The sequence below is a fragment of the Taurulus bubalis genome (assembly GCF_910589615.1).
Source record: "Taurulus bubalis genome assembly, chromosome: 14".
In the NCBI taxonomy this organism is placed as follows: domain Eukaryota; kingdom Metazoa; phylum Chordata; class Actinopteri; order Perciformes; family Cottidae; genus Taurulus; species Taurulus bubalis.
The window spans coordinates 13,431,916-13,449,566 of NC_136602.1; the positions used below are offsets into that span (position 1 = coordinate 13,431,916).

Here is a 17,651-nt window from a genome sequence, read left to right on the forward strand (position 1 = left end):
AAAACCTTTGAAATCTCTGGACCCGTTGGAACAATGTTGCAGATACAATGGTTCTGTTGCTGTTGTTGTCACTTCTACATTGTTGCTCATGATGTTGGTTTCTCTGTGTTACTGTAGGTCACACACCCTTGGAAGGGGAGGAAATGTCCTATTTTACAAACATTGTTGTCCATAATATATAGATAGAGGTTTTATATATATTCTTTATACTCTCTCTTTTTCTTTCTTTCCCTCCCTCGCTTTACTCCAGTCCTCTTTCTTCTTTCCTTTCTCTCCATCTTCTGCTCGGCGGCAGCGGCAGGAAATGTGAGTAAATGGTGCTACATGCAGCCCATACAGCCGCACTTGATGGTCTTTTCCACTTCCTCGCTGAAGGATGTTCCATCGCTGCATTCAAAGGTGTATTTCCGGCGCTTCATTCGCTGGCTGGCGCAGCAGGCCCCTGCATCGGCCCCTGCATTGCAAGCTCCAGTGCACTCTACCCAAGAAACCATGCGTGTTGTCTGGCAGATGGCGTAACCTCGCTGTACCTGGTAGAAGTCTCGCACAGGTTCCCCTCGGCATTCAGACTCTGGAAAACATGAAAAAGGCCCGAAGACTTCAGTTAACTTAACCAGGTACATCATCAGGTAGAGGCAGCAGTCCTGAAGTTATATTAGACACCATGTTACAAGACCCTTTCCATATGTATTACAAAGTAATAGTGTTTTATGTCATATAAATAAGTATAGTAGTTAGTCTAAATATATTAGTTCATAAGGTTCAATTAAATTTATCCATGTAGCGTCAAATCATAACAATAGCTATCCTGAGAGACTTGTCATACAGAGCAGATAGACCTTACTCTATAATTTACAGAGACCCAACATTACCCCATAAGTAAGAGCTGGGGAGACAGTCTTGTCATAGTATAGTATAGTATAGTATGCCTTTATAGTCATAATATAGTTTGACATAAAATATATCATAGTAAAAGTCAGTATAATACGGCATAAAAAAGTCAATAAAAAGTCATGGTATAGTATGTCATACAACATTTACAGACCGACAAAGAGAAAACTAACCTGCGTCACATAGTTCCCCTGTGTAGCCACTCTCACAGTGACAGAAGGCATCTCCTGTCTCTGAGATCTGACAGCGACCGTGTTTGCAGGACAGGCGACGGCAGGGGTTGAACAGCTCCCCCTGTTGGTTGCACAGGGCGCCGCGGTAACCCTCCGCACACTCGCAGCGATACGACTGCGTGTCCAGAGGGATGCACTTTCCATGGACGCACCTGGTAAGACACAATCACGTTGATTCATTTTATTTTTCAAAAGCAGTATCGTGGTATTGATGCATAAAAAAAGGTTTGCAACTACATTTACACAAATTTATGTTTTGGTCATATACAAGCTAGTTATTTTAATATCTAAATATGCTGAAGAATTTAAATGAATAAAACACATCAAATTAAAATGCTTAATTTCAATGACCTGTTACATTTTAATATCACCATGCCAATCCTGACACATCAGGTAGAGACGGTTTTGCCAGCGAGGGTTTGCCCAGATCCAGTGACACAAAATGGATCAGCTTTAAAAAAAACATTATGTACGGGACAACTCTGTCCCATTTAAAGCTCCAAAGTGTGCAGTCAGGTAATATGACCCCGAATGCATTACATTTGGATGTTAGGCAGTGACAAGTGAGGATAACACATATTTAAAGCCATGTTTATGTTTTGTATTTTTCTTATTTATTTGTCTAGGTGGTCCTCAAACAATCAGAAGTGTGCCTTAACTTACAGAAGGTTGAGAATCCCTGAACTAATGTATCTATTACATGATCTCCACCTAAGATACAACAGTAAAATGCCACTTAATTAACGTTGTTGTATCAGTAGCAACAATCTAACAAGGCAATACTTTATAATAAATCAGTCACAGGGAATAAGTACTTTTTGATTCTTTGAGAACATTTTGCTGATGATACTTTTACTTAAATGGGACACCTCCACAAGACAACAGGCAGTAAGCTGTACACTGTTAAATATGAACTGTATTCCATTCGCTAACATACTTGCTGCCCTGGCAGGGGTTGGTCACCGGCTCGTCACAGTGCGGCCCACTCCAGCCGGGCTGGCAGTGGCACACTGGTCCCTGGAACCCATCGGGCTGGCATATGCCATGTACACAGTAGATCTTCTTGCAGGGCTCGCAGCCCGGTACCACGCCAGGCTTCATCTGTGTCTTGGTGAAGTCTTGGAGCTCATTGTTGATGTACAGGTTCTGGATGCAGCCGTGGAAACTGGATCCGTTCTGGAGCTGCCAGAGACGGAAAGCGCCGGAGTGTATATCCACTGGCATGCCTGGAGGAGGAGAGGAAACAGATGACTTTAAAAGGGGTGAAGGTGTGCATACTGGATCACAGACGGACAACTAACACAGGGCTGATATGAATGTAATGAAGGAAGACATTTCAAATATGGGCATCCCAACAGTGCGTGTACAATTTGTCAAATGAATGTACTCGGGTGCTTTGATATTTAGCATTTGCCCCACAAGATACATCATTCTTGAAACAAATGTCAGCAAAAGGCAAAGTGGTACGGGGAAATGTCTCCTTTAGTGTTGTATGAATGAAGAACAGTACAGCGCTGAAACACACTACAGGTCACTCCTGAGCAAACTGTCATGTCAGCACCAAGCCTGGGCTTCCATGACAACACAATATTTTAAACATATTTAAATTATGTGAATGTCAAGAGGAACTGCATCATACATTACAAATAAACACAGTAACATTGTCTGCAAACACATCCATGCAAGTACAAACAAAGCTGAATGTAAGACTGTGTCTGGTAGTTCTTATGTTAGCAACTAGAGGGCGCACTTCACATAGTGTCTGAAATTTTTGACACACGACTACAGATCTATTGGACTATTACACAGTGTGTTGTATGTTCACGATAGGTTGTAATCCAAAATCTCATTTTTGGGAGTTATGTTTTATATGTCAAGGTGAAATGCGTTATTTATTCATTACAAATGTGTGCATATGGTGTCTGCGCATATTTATTTGTTGTGAATGAATGTCAGAATCAGCTAGCAGACACAGTCAGGATTGAAGGTGGGGATGGAGGTAGGATAGGGTTGAAGGGTTGCATGGTTGAGGGGAGACGTTGGTTGCGGTGGTGACAAAGCGAGGGGGAGGGAGGGTGATTGACAGTAGTGTAGTAGTTAAGAGTGCCTGCAGAGGAGGGAGGTGCGTTCTGGAGAGGGCCCCTACCCCCCACGTATAGTGGAGCCTCCCCGTTGAGGGGCCGCACCGCCGCAAAGCTGTCCATTGTTGTAGGGAGACCCCCGTCAATGGACAGGTTCACCATCTGGTCAAAGGTCACGAGCTCCACAGTGTGGAACTGGCCATCATTGATAGTCTCGGTACTAGAAACGGAAAAAACAGAGATTGGACATAAGATATAAGAAACATACAAATGCCATCTTTTCATCAGCTACCAGTTACAGGAAACCTCACTGTTTCAAAGGCAACTTACCTGTAGATGGCATGTCCTGGCTGGCTGCCGGGGTCATAGCTGACCTTGACATGACCTTGGTATAGCTCCACTGCAATGTGATCATTGTCCCCATTGTACAGTAGGATGCCATTATCCTCAGCTGTTGACACCTACAGAGCAAACATGTTTGCAGAGCGTGTGTGAGGTATTCAGATCTCAGTAAGGCAGCATGTACACACACACAAACATCCACACATCATATTCGATCCCACTCTGTGGATACCTGTAAAGTGATGTTAGCCTGTGGCCAGTTCTTGAGGTCAGACAGTAGAAGGTAGGAGTCTCTGTCGATGAAGTTGACGCTGACCAGCTTCTCGCAGCGTGGACCCCCAAACTCCGGAGGACACTGGCAGAGGGCACGGCCGCCTCGCTCCACACAAGGTGCGTTGTTCTGGCAGTCGGCCAGCTCACATAAGGACAGCGGAGATGGGACAACCTCACACAGCTGACCACTATCGAGAGACAGAGAAGAAGGGCAATGTTAGTGAAGCAGATTAAACTAAAACAAATCACAAAATAAAGTGTTAAAAGTGCGCTCTTCTCACTTGTATCCGTCAGGGCAGTCGCAGGAGTATCCATTCAGCTCATCCACACACTGAGCTCCATTCTGACAGCGATGCTCCTCACAGTCATTGTAGTCTACACTGCAGTCGTCACCAACATAACCAGGAGAGCACACACACCTGCAACACACAAATACAATAGTGGAATCAAAGCTACATCTGAGGCCGTCTATTTTGCAATATATAGAGTCATACTTTTTTACTGCATCTGTGTTGCTGGCAGCAAACACTTACTTGGGGCCAGTGGAGGTGATGAGGCAGGTAGACTGATGTTGGCAGGGGCTCCGTCCGGGGGCGCACACATCCTCCATTTCTTCGCACAGCTCCCCTACACCAAAACAAATATTTAAAAAAAAGTGTGAACTGTTGCACAACACAGAGAGAATAATTCTGCAAAAACAGCAAAGTAAGTCTTACAGCACTTTATTGTTACAGCATGATCCATTTAATATGTTTCAAGCACTATTTGCATAAAATTACTTCGCCTTTTGGTCTGTTTTGCTAAGTAAGATATTCAATTAAGCGAGACACATATTAAATGACTAGATGGCTTTGCATATTTCAAGTATGAGACTAGTTTTAAATCTTGGCAAGACAAAAACTATTCCGAATGAATTCATCCATTCCATCTATTATTTTTCCACCTATAAAGAAGCAGAGTAATTCAATTTAAAAGACAATCTAGTTTCAAGAATGTTTATCTTGAGTGCATTCATTTCTTTGCCTATGTCAAGTCTTTGTAGAATGAGGTTTATGTGCGATTGTGTGACTCAAGAAATAAGTAATCTACTGGCAGATTGTTTTTGTCTCATACCAAATTTCTCTACTTTTTTTTTGCTGCGTAGTTGTTTCTTGAGTCAAACTGCTGCACGCACTAACCTGTGTAGTAGGGGGGACAAAAACAAGTGTAGTTGTTGACTCCATCGACGCAGGTGGCGCCGTTCTCACAGTCGTTGTCGTCACATTCGTCAATGTTGGTTTGGCAAGTGGGGCCCTCAAAGCCCAGTGGACATGTGCAACTGCGAAAACGTACACACTCATTAACTAACATCCTCGCTTCAACTTCTTTGTGCGATAAATACAATTCCAAAGCTCGGGTTCCTCACCTGTATTGTCCCTCCTCATCCTCATTCACCTGGCAGGTTCCTCCGTTGGCACATGGGGTACTCACACAGGCATCCAGAGCTGTTTCACAGTTCTTACCCTGAGACAGGACAAAGGGAAATCATATTTATAATATAATAATAATAATAATATACTATATATTTTTGCTGTAAATTATTATAGAGGATATTCACAAATCGGTGGTAGCTCTGACCTTGAATCCTGGAGGACAGCTGCACCTGTAGATCTCCGCCATGTCGCTGTGACAGATGCCTTGGTTCAGACAGGGACTGGACAGACAGGGGTTACACTTGGCCAGCACCGCGGTGTCCACATCACCTAAGAAACACCAGGCCGTTAAGAAGGAACTGCATGTAGATACTAGTGGCGTTTATACATTATGTATCCGTGGCCATCACAATAACTCACCTGTACATTCAAACTTCTTAGCAGGTGTGGTGAGCAGCAATTTGCCCTCCATGCCTAGCGGGCCAGCACAGCGGGCGATGCCGGGCTCTTTGTAGCTGGTCTTCACCCAGTCAGACAACCAGCGCAGGCGACAGTCACAGTGCAAGGGGTTGGCACCAATCGCCCTAATAGGTAGATACATGGTTTCATAAGTTAGGGTGGCTTTGTTATACTTTTCAGCCTCTTTTAGTTCAGTAACAACCTCTGTCATCCACTGTAATACACTCTATCACCAGCAGGTGTCTCTACAGCCTTACGTAAATCAAACCAGCTCAACTGCTCAACTTTGTGTACTATAGAAATAAACCACATTTCCTCAAAGAATAAAGGAGATTTGAAATTTAATGCTCAATGCCATTTTGTGCATACATCATCTGGAGAATGGTTTCTCAATTATAGACAGAGGTGCAAACAGAAGGCACTCTTAACCACTTCTGTCATGGTGGTCGTGAATCAATGCTGCCCTATCCTCCCGCTGTATGCACAAACACTCCTGAATCGATGCTGTTCCATTACGGTGGAACACAGGCTCATCTTTCAGGCCCGGCCAATAGCTGACACCTGACATCTGCTAACATGAAAGCCACTTGACTGTGACTTCGAATCAATGGCTGCCCTCCGTCCCTTCATTCACCCTGTTTTCCTGCAGCCTTGACTGCTGTAAAATATCTTTGTTTAGTCCTCTCTTCAACATCTCCAACTCTGACACTGATAGGTATATTGATCAGTGTCTGTCAAGGGATGATGTGAATATCTAGACTGGATGGCAGAAGGCACACTGCAAAGATACCAGACTTTGATACTGTGAGACTGTAGTGTTACACATGTCCACGAGTACATGCACGACCACACGATGCCTACACGCCTCACACAAAATTACAGACATAAATAAACAAACCAAAACAAGCACACACGTCCACAGACCATGGATAATCTGTGTGTGTGTGTGTGTGTGTGTGTGTGTGTGTGTGTGTGTGTGTGTGTGTGTGTGTGTGTGTGTGTGTTTCTTCGGACATGTGACAGGGAGATGAGACAGTACAGGGGTCTGTGTAGTACTTCAACCACAGGACTGCGGTTGCTTAAGGGAGGGCTTGGCTCATGTGAAGCCCACCAAAGAGGACTACAGACAGGCCACTGTGAGCCACGCTCTCCAGCTGTCTGAGCAGACCCCCTCTGTGCCTGAACATGTGTGTGTGTGTGTGTGTGTGTGTGTGTGTGTGAGTGAGTGAGAGTGAGAGAGAGAGAGTGTACATGTGAGTGGTAAGTGCAGACAGTATCACATAGGCTGCCATTGGGGCGTACAGTATCTAACTGTGGGAGCCCTCCCTCTGTGTGTGTGTGTGTGTGTGTGTGTGTGTGTGTGTGTGTGTGTGTGTGTGTGTGTGTGTGTGTGTGTGTGTGTGTGTGTGTGTGTGTGTGTGTGTGTGTGTTACTACTTACAAGTGGGAAAGTGAGGCGACATCGTTGAAGATGCCATCGGGAAGCTCTGAGATTTCGTTTCCATGGAGAGACCTGAGGGGTGATCGAGGAAGGAGATCAACAATTATCATAGGAATAAAATACAATTATGTGTAACTGTTCTGTCCTACGATTAGAGCTGAAATAATTACACAATTCTTTGATTGACAGAAAATGTCAAATGTACTATTTTCATTATTACAAAAACACATTTCTCATTACAGCGTCCACAGTTTCTTCTGAGACTTCTCTGATTGAATATTGAATATATTTGGGATTTTGCACTGTTGGTCAGACAAAACAAGCTATTGGGAAATGTCCTCTTGGGGAAAAGTAATAATGGAGACTGCTGGCATTTTACAGTTTTCTGACATTGCATAGACAAAAGGATAAATCAAATATAATTGACTAAATAATCGATAATGACGAATTGATGTGTCCAAGATTCGTCTTCGGACAACTAAAATTACAAACAACTAGAAATATGTTGAGGGATGTTAGTGCATTAGTGCAATTGTGTGTGTGTGCAGATTTACAGGTATATTAATGTGGTTGCATATTTAGGCATATGCATGTTTAAGTGTCATGTATCAATGTGTATGTGCTTATACACTATATTGTATGTTCTGTCATTTCCTTTGGTGTTCTCTAAATACTATCACGGGTGACAAGCCAACATGGCTTAATGGCTAAATGACTGATGGCTGCTGTAATCCGCAGGGTCATTACCACCTCCAGCCCTCAGCTGACCGCATGCTAACGTTACCACAGCTTCGTCTGCAGCACCAATACATCACGCATCTGCTCTCTCTGCCTGGATGATTGGAACTAATGTAGAAACAGACTTTAAAACCCCACTTCCTTTTTTGTTTGATCTGTGAATTACTACTAAGCTGTTGACGAGTCAGGGGAGAGGATACAGACAGCGAAGCTGGTCAACGTCAGGATGTAGAGTATGTTAGGGAAAATACACAATGTAACTATCTGAGACAACAAGTTAATTGGCCTGTGTGCAGAGGGGATGCTTATTAGTGTAGAGCGAGTTGGGTTGTGGTAGTCGGAGTTAGGATACTGAGGGCATGACGCCAGCCGCATTGTGCCAACGAGGCGGCGATCTCATGGGAGAAAGGAGCCAGGGAGTCTCCAGGAAGAAACCTGATCCGCTCTCCTGCTCACATTCTCTCTGTCTATCCTTTTTTAAATGTTCTTTTCTACAGCTGTAAATGATTACAGCACTCCATCTGACCTATGTCAACCTATCTCTAGCTTGGCACAATACTCAGAATGGAATTGCATTTCATGCTTCTGGACAGGTAAAATGATGGACAGATATGCACAGATGTTCACAATGTTCACACAGGCTTGTTTACCTGACACCAGTTATTAAGCTTGTGTGACTCTGAGAGTCCTCTGAGCTACATGTTTTGAGGATCATGTAATACTGGCCTTTACTCACAGCACTGCATCCAACCGCAGTTTGAGAATATGTCAGGTTGTATTTCATTCTCTGTAGGCATTAACTCATTTTTCAGCTCTTTTCATTTATTACACTCATTCATATCACTTTCTTTTGTCACAGCCTCCCACCCAAGACCTAGTGAACCACGCCCTAAAGCTGCCTCAGCTCACTCACCTCACACCTAATACCCAGCAGGCCAATTAGCAGTTTAATAATCTGCAGCTCAAACCACAAGCATACACACAAAAACACACACAAACACACACACACACACGCACCAAACCACACCACACCATATCCATGCCAGCCTCAGACCCCTGGTCTGTTTGAAGCCATGAGCGTTAATGATTCTTCTCCTCTTTACTGCTCTGTAAAGCCAAAGGTTCAGCTTTATAAAGGCTTTGGCACCTCGGTGTGTTTGAGCACGCACGGGTGCGTCCCGTTCGTAGCCGGCTTTGGCCTCTCGCTGTGGTTTTCTATGAAGCTTCCAACTTTAAACTTTGAACCCGGTTGAAACTATTAAAATAGAGCTCATTGTCGCTTTAATTTTGTTGCAACCACACAGCTTTGCTGTAAAAAAAAGAAGAAAAAAGCTATGGCACCAATTGATATTTAATGGGAGGCTTATGATTGATCACACCAGCAATAAAGACATCAAAGTGTTCTGCTTCATTTGGACTCCCATTTGACTGAGACAATAAGGTAGTCCAGACAGTCTGTGCATATATATGTGTGTGTGTGTGTGTGTGTGTGTGTGTGTGTGTGTGTGTGTGTGTGTGTGTGTGTGTGAGGCGTGTGGTGTTTGGGGGAGGGCCTCACATGGCGTCTAGCACACTTGCAATATTTTAAAAGTGAAGGTGGCGTGAGTGAGTAAGAGCAGAAATAACGAACGCCGCTTCATTAGAGATCAAAGCGACACGCCCGGCCTAGCAAGGCGGCGTCAGCTAATGATGGCCAAGCTTCACTCTCATTCCACAAAAAGGGCTCTTACGCTTTGTGCTTCGTAATGATCGGCGCTCTAGTCAAATCCTGCCGTAAAAAGAGGCTTTGTTGAAGCTTTGTTGTCAGTAGTAAAAAGTGTGCCTGCTATGAGCACACATGGCCGCTAAGTCTACTCCCACACACATACTGACGGGCACCGAGCCAGTAGATGACAAACATATAAGCTATTCACACACACACACACACACACACACACACACACACACATATATAGATGCATATATAATCTCATAAGGAGTGCGGCTGGGCCTGGTCTCTGTTTCTCCTTCGTAGAACCAAACTGTACGTTTGAGTTAAAGCGTGAGGCATCCAGCTGCTGTATCATTGGATGCAGGTCCAAAGATCGGTTTTGGTCTCGTCATTTTTCTGTCGAAGATATTTACATTCTACATCTCAGTTATTTAGCAGACCGATTCAACTACGGGGAGCCCATGGTCACTGAGAGTGCACAATCAAAGACTTCATAACTTCATAAAAGCCCGGAGGCAAAGTCAAAACCATTACGGTTAGCAGGGCAAACATTCGCCGGTAATCAGTGTCAGAGTGATTTTGTACAGTGGGCTGTGGGGGCGCGTGTTTGGCCCTGACGGTGAGGCGGTGATGAGCTCAGGGCGTTTAGAGGTGAACAGGCATGCTGGGAAGATGTCTGAAGATGAGGTGTGGGCAGGAGGAGGAAATGGAGCGACACTGCTGCTGCCCCCATGGCTGCCATTTAAACAGAGTAAATAGGTCGGAGGTTGTGTGTGTGAATTCATAAGCTGTCATAACTGTTTTGACTATGTTTCAGTCCTCTGGAGTCAATACAAGATTCTCAACATCTGCTGCACTGCTTCTGTAGTCAGTGCAAGCTGCAAAATATCCTTTAATGACTCACTTGGTCTGAAAGTTAGTCTTATCTTGTTTTAGAACGCTTCGTTCAAAATAACTCGTCTCAAGTTGCTCTTTTGAGAATTGTTCTGATATTATGTGACAAAGAAAGAGCTCACACACACATTTGATTTCATAACATCTCTCCTAACACCACTGGCAAGATACATTGTATTAAAAAAGAGATTTTAACTTAATCTCAACCCCAGACCGAAGATGAACACACACATATGTCTGCATGCATTTCAAATATTAAAATGAACTCACAGCAGTCGGAGAGAGTGCAGTCCACTGAAGGCCATTTTGGGGATACAACGCAGGGAGTTGTAGCTCAGGATTCTGCAATGTTAAAAATAATTACAGATACATGTAGATCAAATACATATGTTTTCATCCTACAGTCAGCATCGGGATGAAATACTAGCTCTTGGCTGAGGCTGAACAGGACTTACAGAGTTGTGAGTTGGCTCATGTTAGCGAAGGACGAGTTGGTCAGAGAGTTTATCTTGTTGTTGCTCAGGTCTCTGAAAGTAAAGTTTAAAAGGCATAAGTTCACTGTATTGATCTGCACAGTGAGATAAAGGAGGCAGGCAGGAAAACACTTACACCAGCTGCAGGTATTTGAAGGTAGACAGGTCCTTTGGCACAACACTGAACTGGTTTCCATCCAGATACCTGGACAAAGAGACACACACTGTTCCATTGAGACCAAGATACGGGATGCTGAGCTCTATGGCTTTTACAGTGAAGGTGTGACAGGAAGTGTGGAGTTATTTGATCAAACACACTTTTACTGAGCAGTTTGGAACAAAGAAAAAGAAGAAAAGAGCAAAAATGCAATGAAGAGTCTAGAAAATCCCACTCCATCAACCCGACCAACCAAAATGTAAGCTTCATTCACTTACATATTTTCATATTTGTATCAAAGGTGTAAAATGTAAATTATCGAGGACGGTTCATGCAGTAGTGTTTTAAATAGTTTAAATAGTTTTTTAGTGAAAATGCATGTGTCTGGGATATACGACTGGATAAATGAGACTTGGATTATACTTCACGAGTTGTGCTAGTGTTTGTAAACGGATGTTTAATAGTTTTCTGCTGTTAAATGCGGCCCCTGTAGAGTTTCACAGTGGAGGCATGCAAGACAAGGCAACAGTAATTATATCATAATCTTTTATTATATTTTAGTTGTTGTTAAAACTTTATTTCATTCTACATTTGGACATGTTGTTCTGCAGCTGGTTAGGTGCAGTGCGTGTGGAGGTTATTGCAGGACATCACACTTTTTACACAGAGCACTTTTTTCCCACGCTCTTGTTGCAAATTAATCTCATGTTACACCAAACAGCAGATTGTTTTGTCTTTCAATTACGTTTTTCTTAAATGTTTTGACTCCACATTATGTGTCATGCATGGAAGTCAGTCCTATTCCAGACACACACTGGTTATATATCCCTTCTACTGGGACTGCGTAACTGGGAAAAGATGGCAAACGTATTACAGTAAGTGACATTTTTGTGAAATCTCAGTTTCCCAGCATTTCGTGAATGTGACCATGCCCACCAATGTTTAAAGTGACTGAGGCACAAATGCTTGTATGTGCGTTCATGCATGTGTGTGTGCGTGTGTGTTAACATACTAATGTATTTCCAAGCCACCACAGTTGACACCATGCCTGCAGGGATACAAGCAACCTGCTGACTGCCAACACAAAGTGCTATTAGAGGGCTGTCACCCTGATAAACGGCTGATTTAGGGTCCTTGTGCCTCTGAGCAGGGCTACAGGGCCTTTCTCCTGCTATTGTTGGTGACTGTACTCAGAGCGGGAAGGGCGGGGGGGGGGGGGGGTCTGTTAGTGGGGCCTTTGGGTTCAGAGGTAATGATAGGTAATGACGGTGCAGAGGACACTTGGGATAATGATGGAGTAGAAAACTCTCCAGATGACTAGATGAAAGCCCAGAACAGGGGGGCACACCTGGTCACACCTGCTGGGACAATGACAGGCCTTAAGGCTTTCACAGCGTGTGTGTGTGTGTGTGTGCATATGTGTGTGTGTGAGTGAGTTAGTCTGAACCACTTGAAGCAGTATTGGAAAGTTCCAGACCTATTCCATTCCCTCCCCTTTCCATTGAAAACTGCTCATTAAAATGTCCTCTTGCTCCCCTATGCTCCTGTGGACAGGCTTTTGGCCCTCACACAAATATGCGTGCTCACATGCACACACACACACATGCACACACACACACACACACACTGATCCTTGGCTCTGAGTGTGAGAGTGACATCAGTGCTAGCCCTGAGGGCTGCAGGGAACTCAGAAGAAGAATGTCTGAGAGAATAACTGCAGGGTTTATTGACTCCTTTCCCCTTCCCCAAATGATGAGATCTGTTTTCGTTGCCTCTACTGTTTTCTCTAACTCTTATCTCTTTTGCACCTTATAAGCTACGTCTCTACTACCATTTGAAATCACCTCCTTTAGTTTCCTTTCCAGACATGCCTCCAACAAAGCCAGACAAAGGAATAATAATACCTGGAACTCAACATGATAAGATACACATGCAATTGATGCCAATAAACTCACAGTTCAGTCACGTTTCTGGGAATGCCTTTGGGCAGAGTGTGGAGGTGCTTGTTACTGCAGCGCACCACAGTCTCGAGGCAAGTGCATTCACTTGGACACTGGGGTCTGGGCACACAGCTTGACGGTTCCTCTTGGCCTGGGAAAAAAACAGAGGAGTTTGAGGGGAGTCAGCCACAAGAGAGGAAGAGAAAGGAGTAATGACCAGGAGGGTAGGAAAGACAAGAAGGACAGCCAAAAGAAGATCTGTCATCCCTCAACAAAAAAAGAGAGTAGAAAGAATACTTGGACAAAGCCAACCTAAAGGCAAAGCAGAGCCAAAGCAGCACAATCCTTCACTCTGATGGTGAAGCATTGAGACAGTGAAAAAATAGGAAGAGACCAATGTGAAAAGTAAAATCGGAGAGAGAGAGAGAGAGAGAAGCCTCGATAATGTAATATTGACCAGCAAGAGCAAAGAAAGGAAGCTGCCAGAAGCCTGAAGACAAGTCTAGCATTCATTCAGGTGCAAATAGGCTGACTGGTCAATAAGGCAAACAGTTCAATAGCTCCACTCAGCTCAGCATCGACCAGCAGCTTAGGAACTGCGCAGTAGCAATCTATTCAGTAAACAAAAGAGTCGCACAATAGCGGCCATTATTTAAAATGATCTCAGACACTTTAAGCAGGTCTGTTTCATTATGTATTGTGGAGCAGAGTGCAATGTTAAAATCTTTATCAGTCAGAGCCAGACAGGGCAGTTTCACACATAGTGGAGGTCATCTACTATATCGGAAATGCTTGACTCCTTTCAGAGAGACAGATTACGTCATTTAAAGTGGAGAAGCTGCAAGAAAAGTTCAGATACGATCTCAATGAGGACATACATAAAGAGACTAAAATCACGATAGGCAGTTAGATGTGTGTCTTGGCACCACCTACCATCCTCACAACGGAAGTCAGGCAGAGCCACATCCTGCAGAGGAATCTCCTTTAGGAAGGCGGGACGCTGGCAGCGAGGGTTACCGGTCACAATCTTCTTACTCCTCAGCCAATCACCAAGCCAGCCCAGCCGGCAGTCACAGTTGAAGGAGTTGGCCAAGAGGTTACTGAGAGAAAGTGGGTGTAAGAAAGGTTGTGAGAGCGTTGAAGAATTAAAATGAACGATTTAAGGTAGGCTTGTGGGTATGCCAGGGTCTCACAGGGTGGAGAGAGTCTGCAGAGTGTCGAAGGCTCCGGGAGTGATTGTGGTCAGCTGGTTGTCGTACAGAGACAGCAGGCGGACATTGTGCAGCCCAGTGAAACTGTCGTTGTGGACGCAGCTGATCTTGTTGTTTCTCAGCATCCTGAAGAGGAAATACATTAAACACTTAGGCATTAAAATAAAAATGAAACAATATCTTGCATTTCAGAAATTCCAGACTGAGTGTGTGACTGTATGTGTTGTTGCATCACTCACAGCATACGCAGGCCCTCAAGGCCACGGAACATCCCACTTCGGACCGAGTCGATGTGATTGGCCGTAAGGTGAAGCTCATTGACCGATGACGCACCTTCAAATGACCCATCCTCAATCTCTGTGATCTTGTTGTTGCTGAGGTTACTGTGGAGGGGGAAAAACATGTAAAAGGAGTAAATATCACTATTTAGAGAATGACTGCTGAAAGGGAAAGTCAACAAATAAAATAAAAGAGCAACTTACATTTTCTTCAGCTGGGAAAGACTCTTAAAAACTCCAGTTGCCTCCAAAGCAGTGATGTCATTGTTGTTAAGGCGGCTAGAGAGAAAGTTTAAAAAGACAACTTTGTATTAAAAACAAATTCAAATTCTCTGCCTTTTCCTATATCTCTTCCTGCCAGCAGTGTACAACAGTCTTTTTTCCCTGTTTCCTTACAGTTCACTGGTGGATGTAGGGATGTGCTCAGGGATCTTGGTGAGCTTCAGGTTGGAGCAGTCCACAACGTTTGACTCACAGCGGCACTTAGGAGGACACACTGGATCACTGTTACAGGCGTTATTCAGACGGGTGTCCTCTGTGCCTGAAAAGGAGACAATGCAAACACACACAATGATATCAACCTCTGTCCTATGCCAACATATGCACCTTTCCATGGCGCTCTTAATCACGCCATCGCTCCCTCCACAGCTGTATATCAGGAGTGTGTCCTGTTGTGACCTGAAAGGCAACCGTACCCAACTCATCTTAAACCTTAGGCGCACTCAAGAACATCCTGCAGCTCTCCCGCCATTCAGAGGAGAGAGTTGAATGGGTGAGGGCGAGGGTGAGCTGTTTTAGAGAGGTGATAGAGTGGGAGCAGTGGGGTAAAAAGAACAGTATAGGGAGATTGAGATAGAGATGCCAAGGAGGATTTGGACGGCCAGCGTCAGTGAAGCAGAGCACCCAAGAAAGAGCGCAGGAAGCGTGTGCGTAGACAGGTAGAGTCAAAGGAGAGGAGAGGGAGGAAACAGAAAAAGGAGCAAATGAGGGACTTGCATGTAGGGAGGAAAAAGAAGAGAAGGAGCGAAAGGAGACAGATGAGAGAATGAAAGGTGAGTGGCAGAGGTCTGTCCTGATAGAGGAAATGCAGGAATATGTCCCGCACTCCCCATACTGCCTCACTCTTGCTCTTCCTCTGCCTATGAATAGACGTTACGTGCCAAAAAGCGTGCTGCCAGTTACATCACGGCTGCTCAATAATGGAGCAGCGCTGGGAGCCACTTAGGAGACAGTATGTATGTGTCTGTGAATGTGTGTATTGTGTCTGTGTATATATGTGCGTGTACAGTAATGCGTGTGCCTGTGTTCCATTGAGAGAGAACAGCCCAGCGTTTTCTGTTAGAATATCATCTTGTGTCCAGTTCCTTTTTTTTTTGCATGCTCACATCGGTGCACCTCTCCGCCTGAGGTTTGGAGATGACGTCAGTGGGATGCCGTGGGGCATCCAAACCACAACCATGAGCAGGAAAACCTCAAACAACTAGGACGAAATTCTACAGTGTCAAAAATCTGTCTAAATAAACATTGACATTTTAAACCATAACCTAAACCCAAAACCTCATTGTTGACTTTATTAAAATACGGTCGGACGGCAAAAAAATGAACTGCTTTCACAGAAAAAAACTGTCCTCAGGCCGTTCGTGCAAAGACTTCATCTGAATGTGTGTCACTTCTGAGATTGGCTCATTGGAGATATATAAACTCAGACATGCAGGTCATTAGGAACTTTCCCTCGTCGGGCCAGACAACAGGAAAACGCATTTCCTGCTGCAGAGGAAGCAATGAAAGTACAGCGCAGTGCTTTGATCTTGAGGATGTAGAGGAGCCGGGGGAGATTCGTGAGCCTGAGTCATCGTCATCGTCACAAGTGCGTGGTGGCGACACTTTTACTGTCAGCATATTTAAACGAAACTGAAGCAAAAAGAGGAGAGGGTTGAGCTTTTTCCCTCTCCAAAGCGCAAAATGACTCATCGCTGGAGTTGTAGAAGTTCTCATTATTCCCTGCAGCTTGGTTCCTCATTATCAATGCATTATGAAATTCCTGTGCTGTCTGTGATTGTGTGAGTTGAGTGCATGGGTGTGTGTTTTGTGGAGGATTTTATTATTATCATTCAAGGAGGGGAAATTCTCATTAATCACATTTGGCTTTGATCTTCTTTCTGCTTACATTGTACTCCCATTTGTTTTCAAAGCCAGCGTAGAGATTTATCTCAGCTCAGCACACAAAGACACATTAATTCATACGCACGCACACGCACACACACACACACACACACACACACACACACACACACACACCTACACACACACACACACACACACACACACACACACACACACACACACACACACACACACTTTGACACACATCACTGCTCCTCCTAGTTATTTTCTTGGAAGTGCTCTAGTTAAGAGGTCCGGAAACATCCGCTGATAGGAATCTGGGTCCTCTGGTGGGCTTTATTTTCTTTAGCTTTTACTGATAGAAAGGACACACTTTCCTTCCTCTCTGTCCTTCTATCCCTCCCTCCTTTTCTGCCCCTCTTGGTGAGTGACTGTCTGTGCTCATGCCAAAGCAAAGAGCCACTTCCTTTTGACTCTATCTGCTGAGACTGTTTAGAAAACAGAGCTGAGGGAAAACAGACGCTCTCACACATATATCTCATTAAGATGCACACACAGCCAGTCATAGGCCCAATTAGCTGTTCTCATACGTGTAAATACCGTAATAGCCACCACCGGGACATAACTTTCAACTAATGCAGATACCATCATCCACATTAGGGGTTACTTTGGTGGGTAATTGAGGTCTTTTCATAGTTTTAGCCATTATAAGAACTTATGGATACAAACACTTAAGTGAGTGGACCAGAGATGTTGGTAATAATCCCTCATTGTGCAGGAAAATAGTATGCATGTTACTATGGAAAGTAAGGTCGGTCAATGTTGAACTAGGAAGTCGTTCTGTAAACTGTGATAGAAGAAAACAAGAGGCAGTTTCTCCGCCTCGCTCTTTAGTTTTCTTTTCCACATAAGTTTGTCTAACCTGAGGTGATCTGAATGCGCGCGTTTCTTTCCCTTTCTGACTTATTTTGAGCAACGTCGTCATGTTCCCAGC

The 17,651-nt window shown here is 44.2% G+C and overlaps 1 protein-coding gene across 1 annotated transcript in view; it reads right to left on the bottom strand.

Annotated features, from left to right (window-relative positions):
- The window catches only part of slit1a (slit homolog 1a), a gene marked incomplete at its 5' end in the record, with an annotated part of 80,677 nt that continues 63,026 nt past the window's right edge, over positions 1 to 17,651 (bottom strand). The window contains 22 exons of the mRNA XM_079230272.1: positions 1 to 571; positions 1,065 to 1,276; positions 2,062 to 2,350; positions 3,271 to 3,425; positions 3,536 to 3,666; positions 3,780 to 4,008; positions 4,102 to 4,239; positions 4,354 to 4,447; positions 4,999 to 5,138; positions 5,226 to 5,323; positions 5,438 to 5,562; positions 5,653 to 5,816; positions 7,132 to 7,203; positions 10,745 to 10,816; positions 10,930 to 11,001; positions 11,084 to 11,152; positions 13,060 to 13,195; positions 13,978 to 14,144; positions 14,238 to 14,381; positions 14,495 to 14,638; positions 14,738 to 14,812; positions 14,930 to 15,074. Of these exons, the coding sequence (XP_079086398.1) occupies positions 321 to 571; positions 1,065 to 1,276; positions 2,062 to 2,350; positions 3,271 to 3,425; positions 3,536 to 3,666; positions 3,780 to 4,008; positions 4,102 to 4,239; positions 4,354 to 4,447; positions 4,999 to 5,138; positions 5,226 to 5,323; positions 5,438 to 5,562; positions 5,653 to 5,816; positions 7,132 to 7,203; positions 10,745 to 10,816; positions 10,930 to 11,001; positions 11,084 to 11,152; positions 13,060 to 13,195; positions 13,978 to 14,144; positions 14,238 to 14,381; positions 14,495 to 14,638; positions 14,738 to 14,812; positions 14,930 to 15,074 (3,122 nt within the window). The 3' untranslated portion in view covers positions 1 to 320. The remainder of the gene's footprint in view (positions 572 to 1,064; positions 1,277 to 2,061; positions 2,351 to 3,270; positions 3,426 to 3,535; positions 3,667 to 3,779; positions 4,009 to 4,101; positions 4,240 to 4,353; positions 4,448 to 4,998; positions 5,139 to 5,225; positions 5,324 to 5,437; positions 5,563 to 5,652; positions 5,817 to 7,131; positions 7,204 to 10,744; positions 10,817 to 10,929; positions 11,002 to 11,083; positions 11,153 to 13,059; positions 13,196 to 13,977; positions 14,145 to 14,237; positions 14,382 to 14,494; positions 14,639 to 14,737; positions 14,813 to 14,929; positions 15,075 to 17,651) is intronic.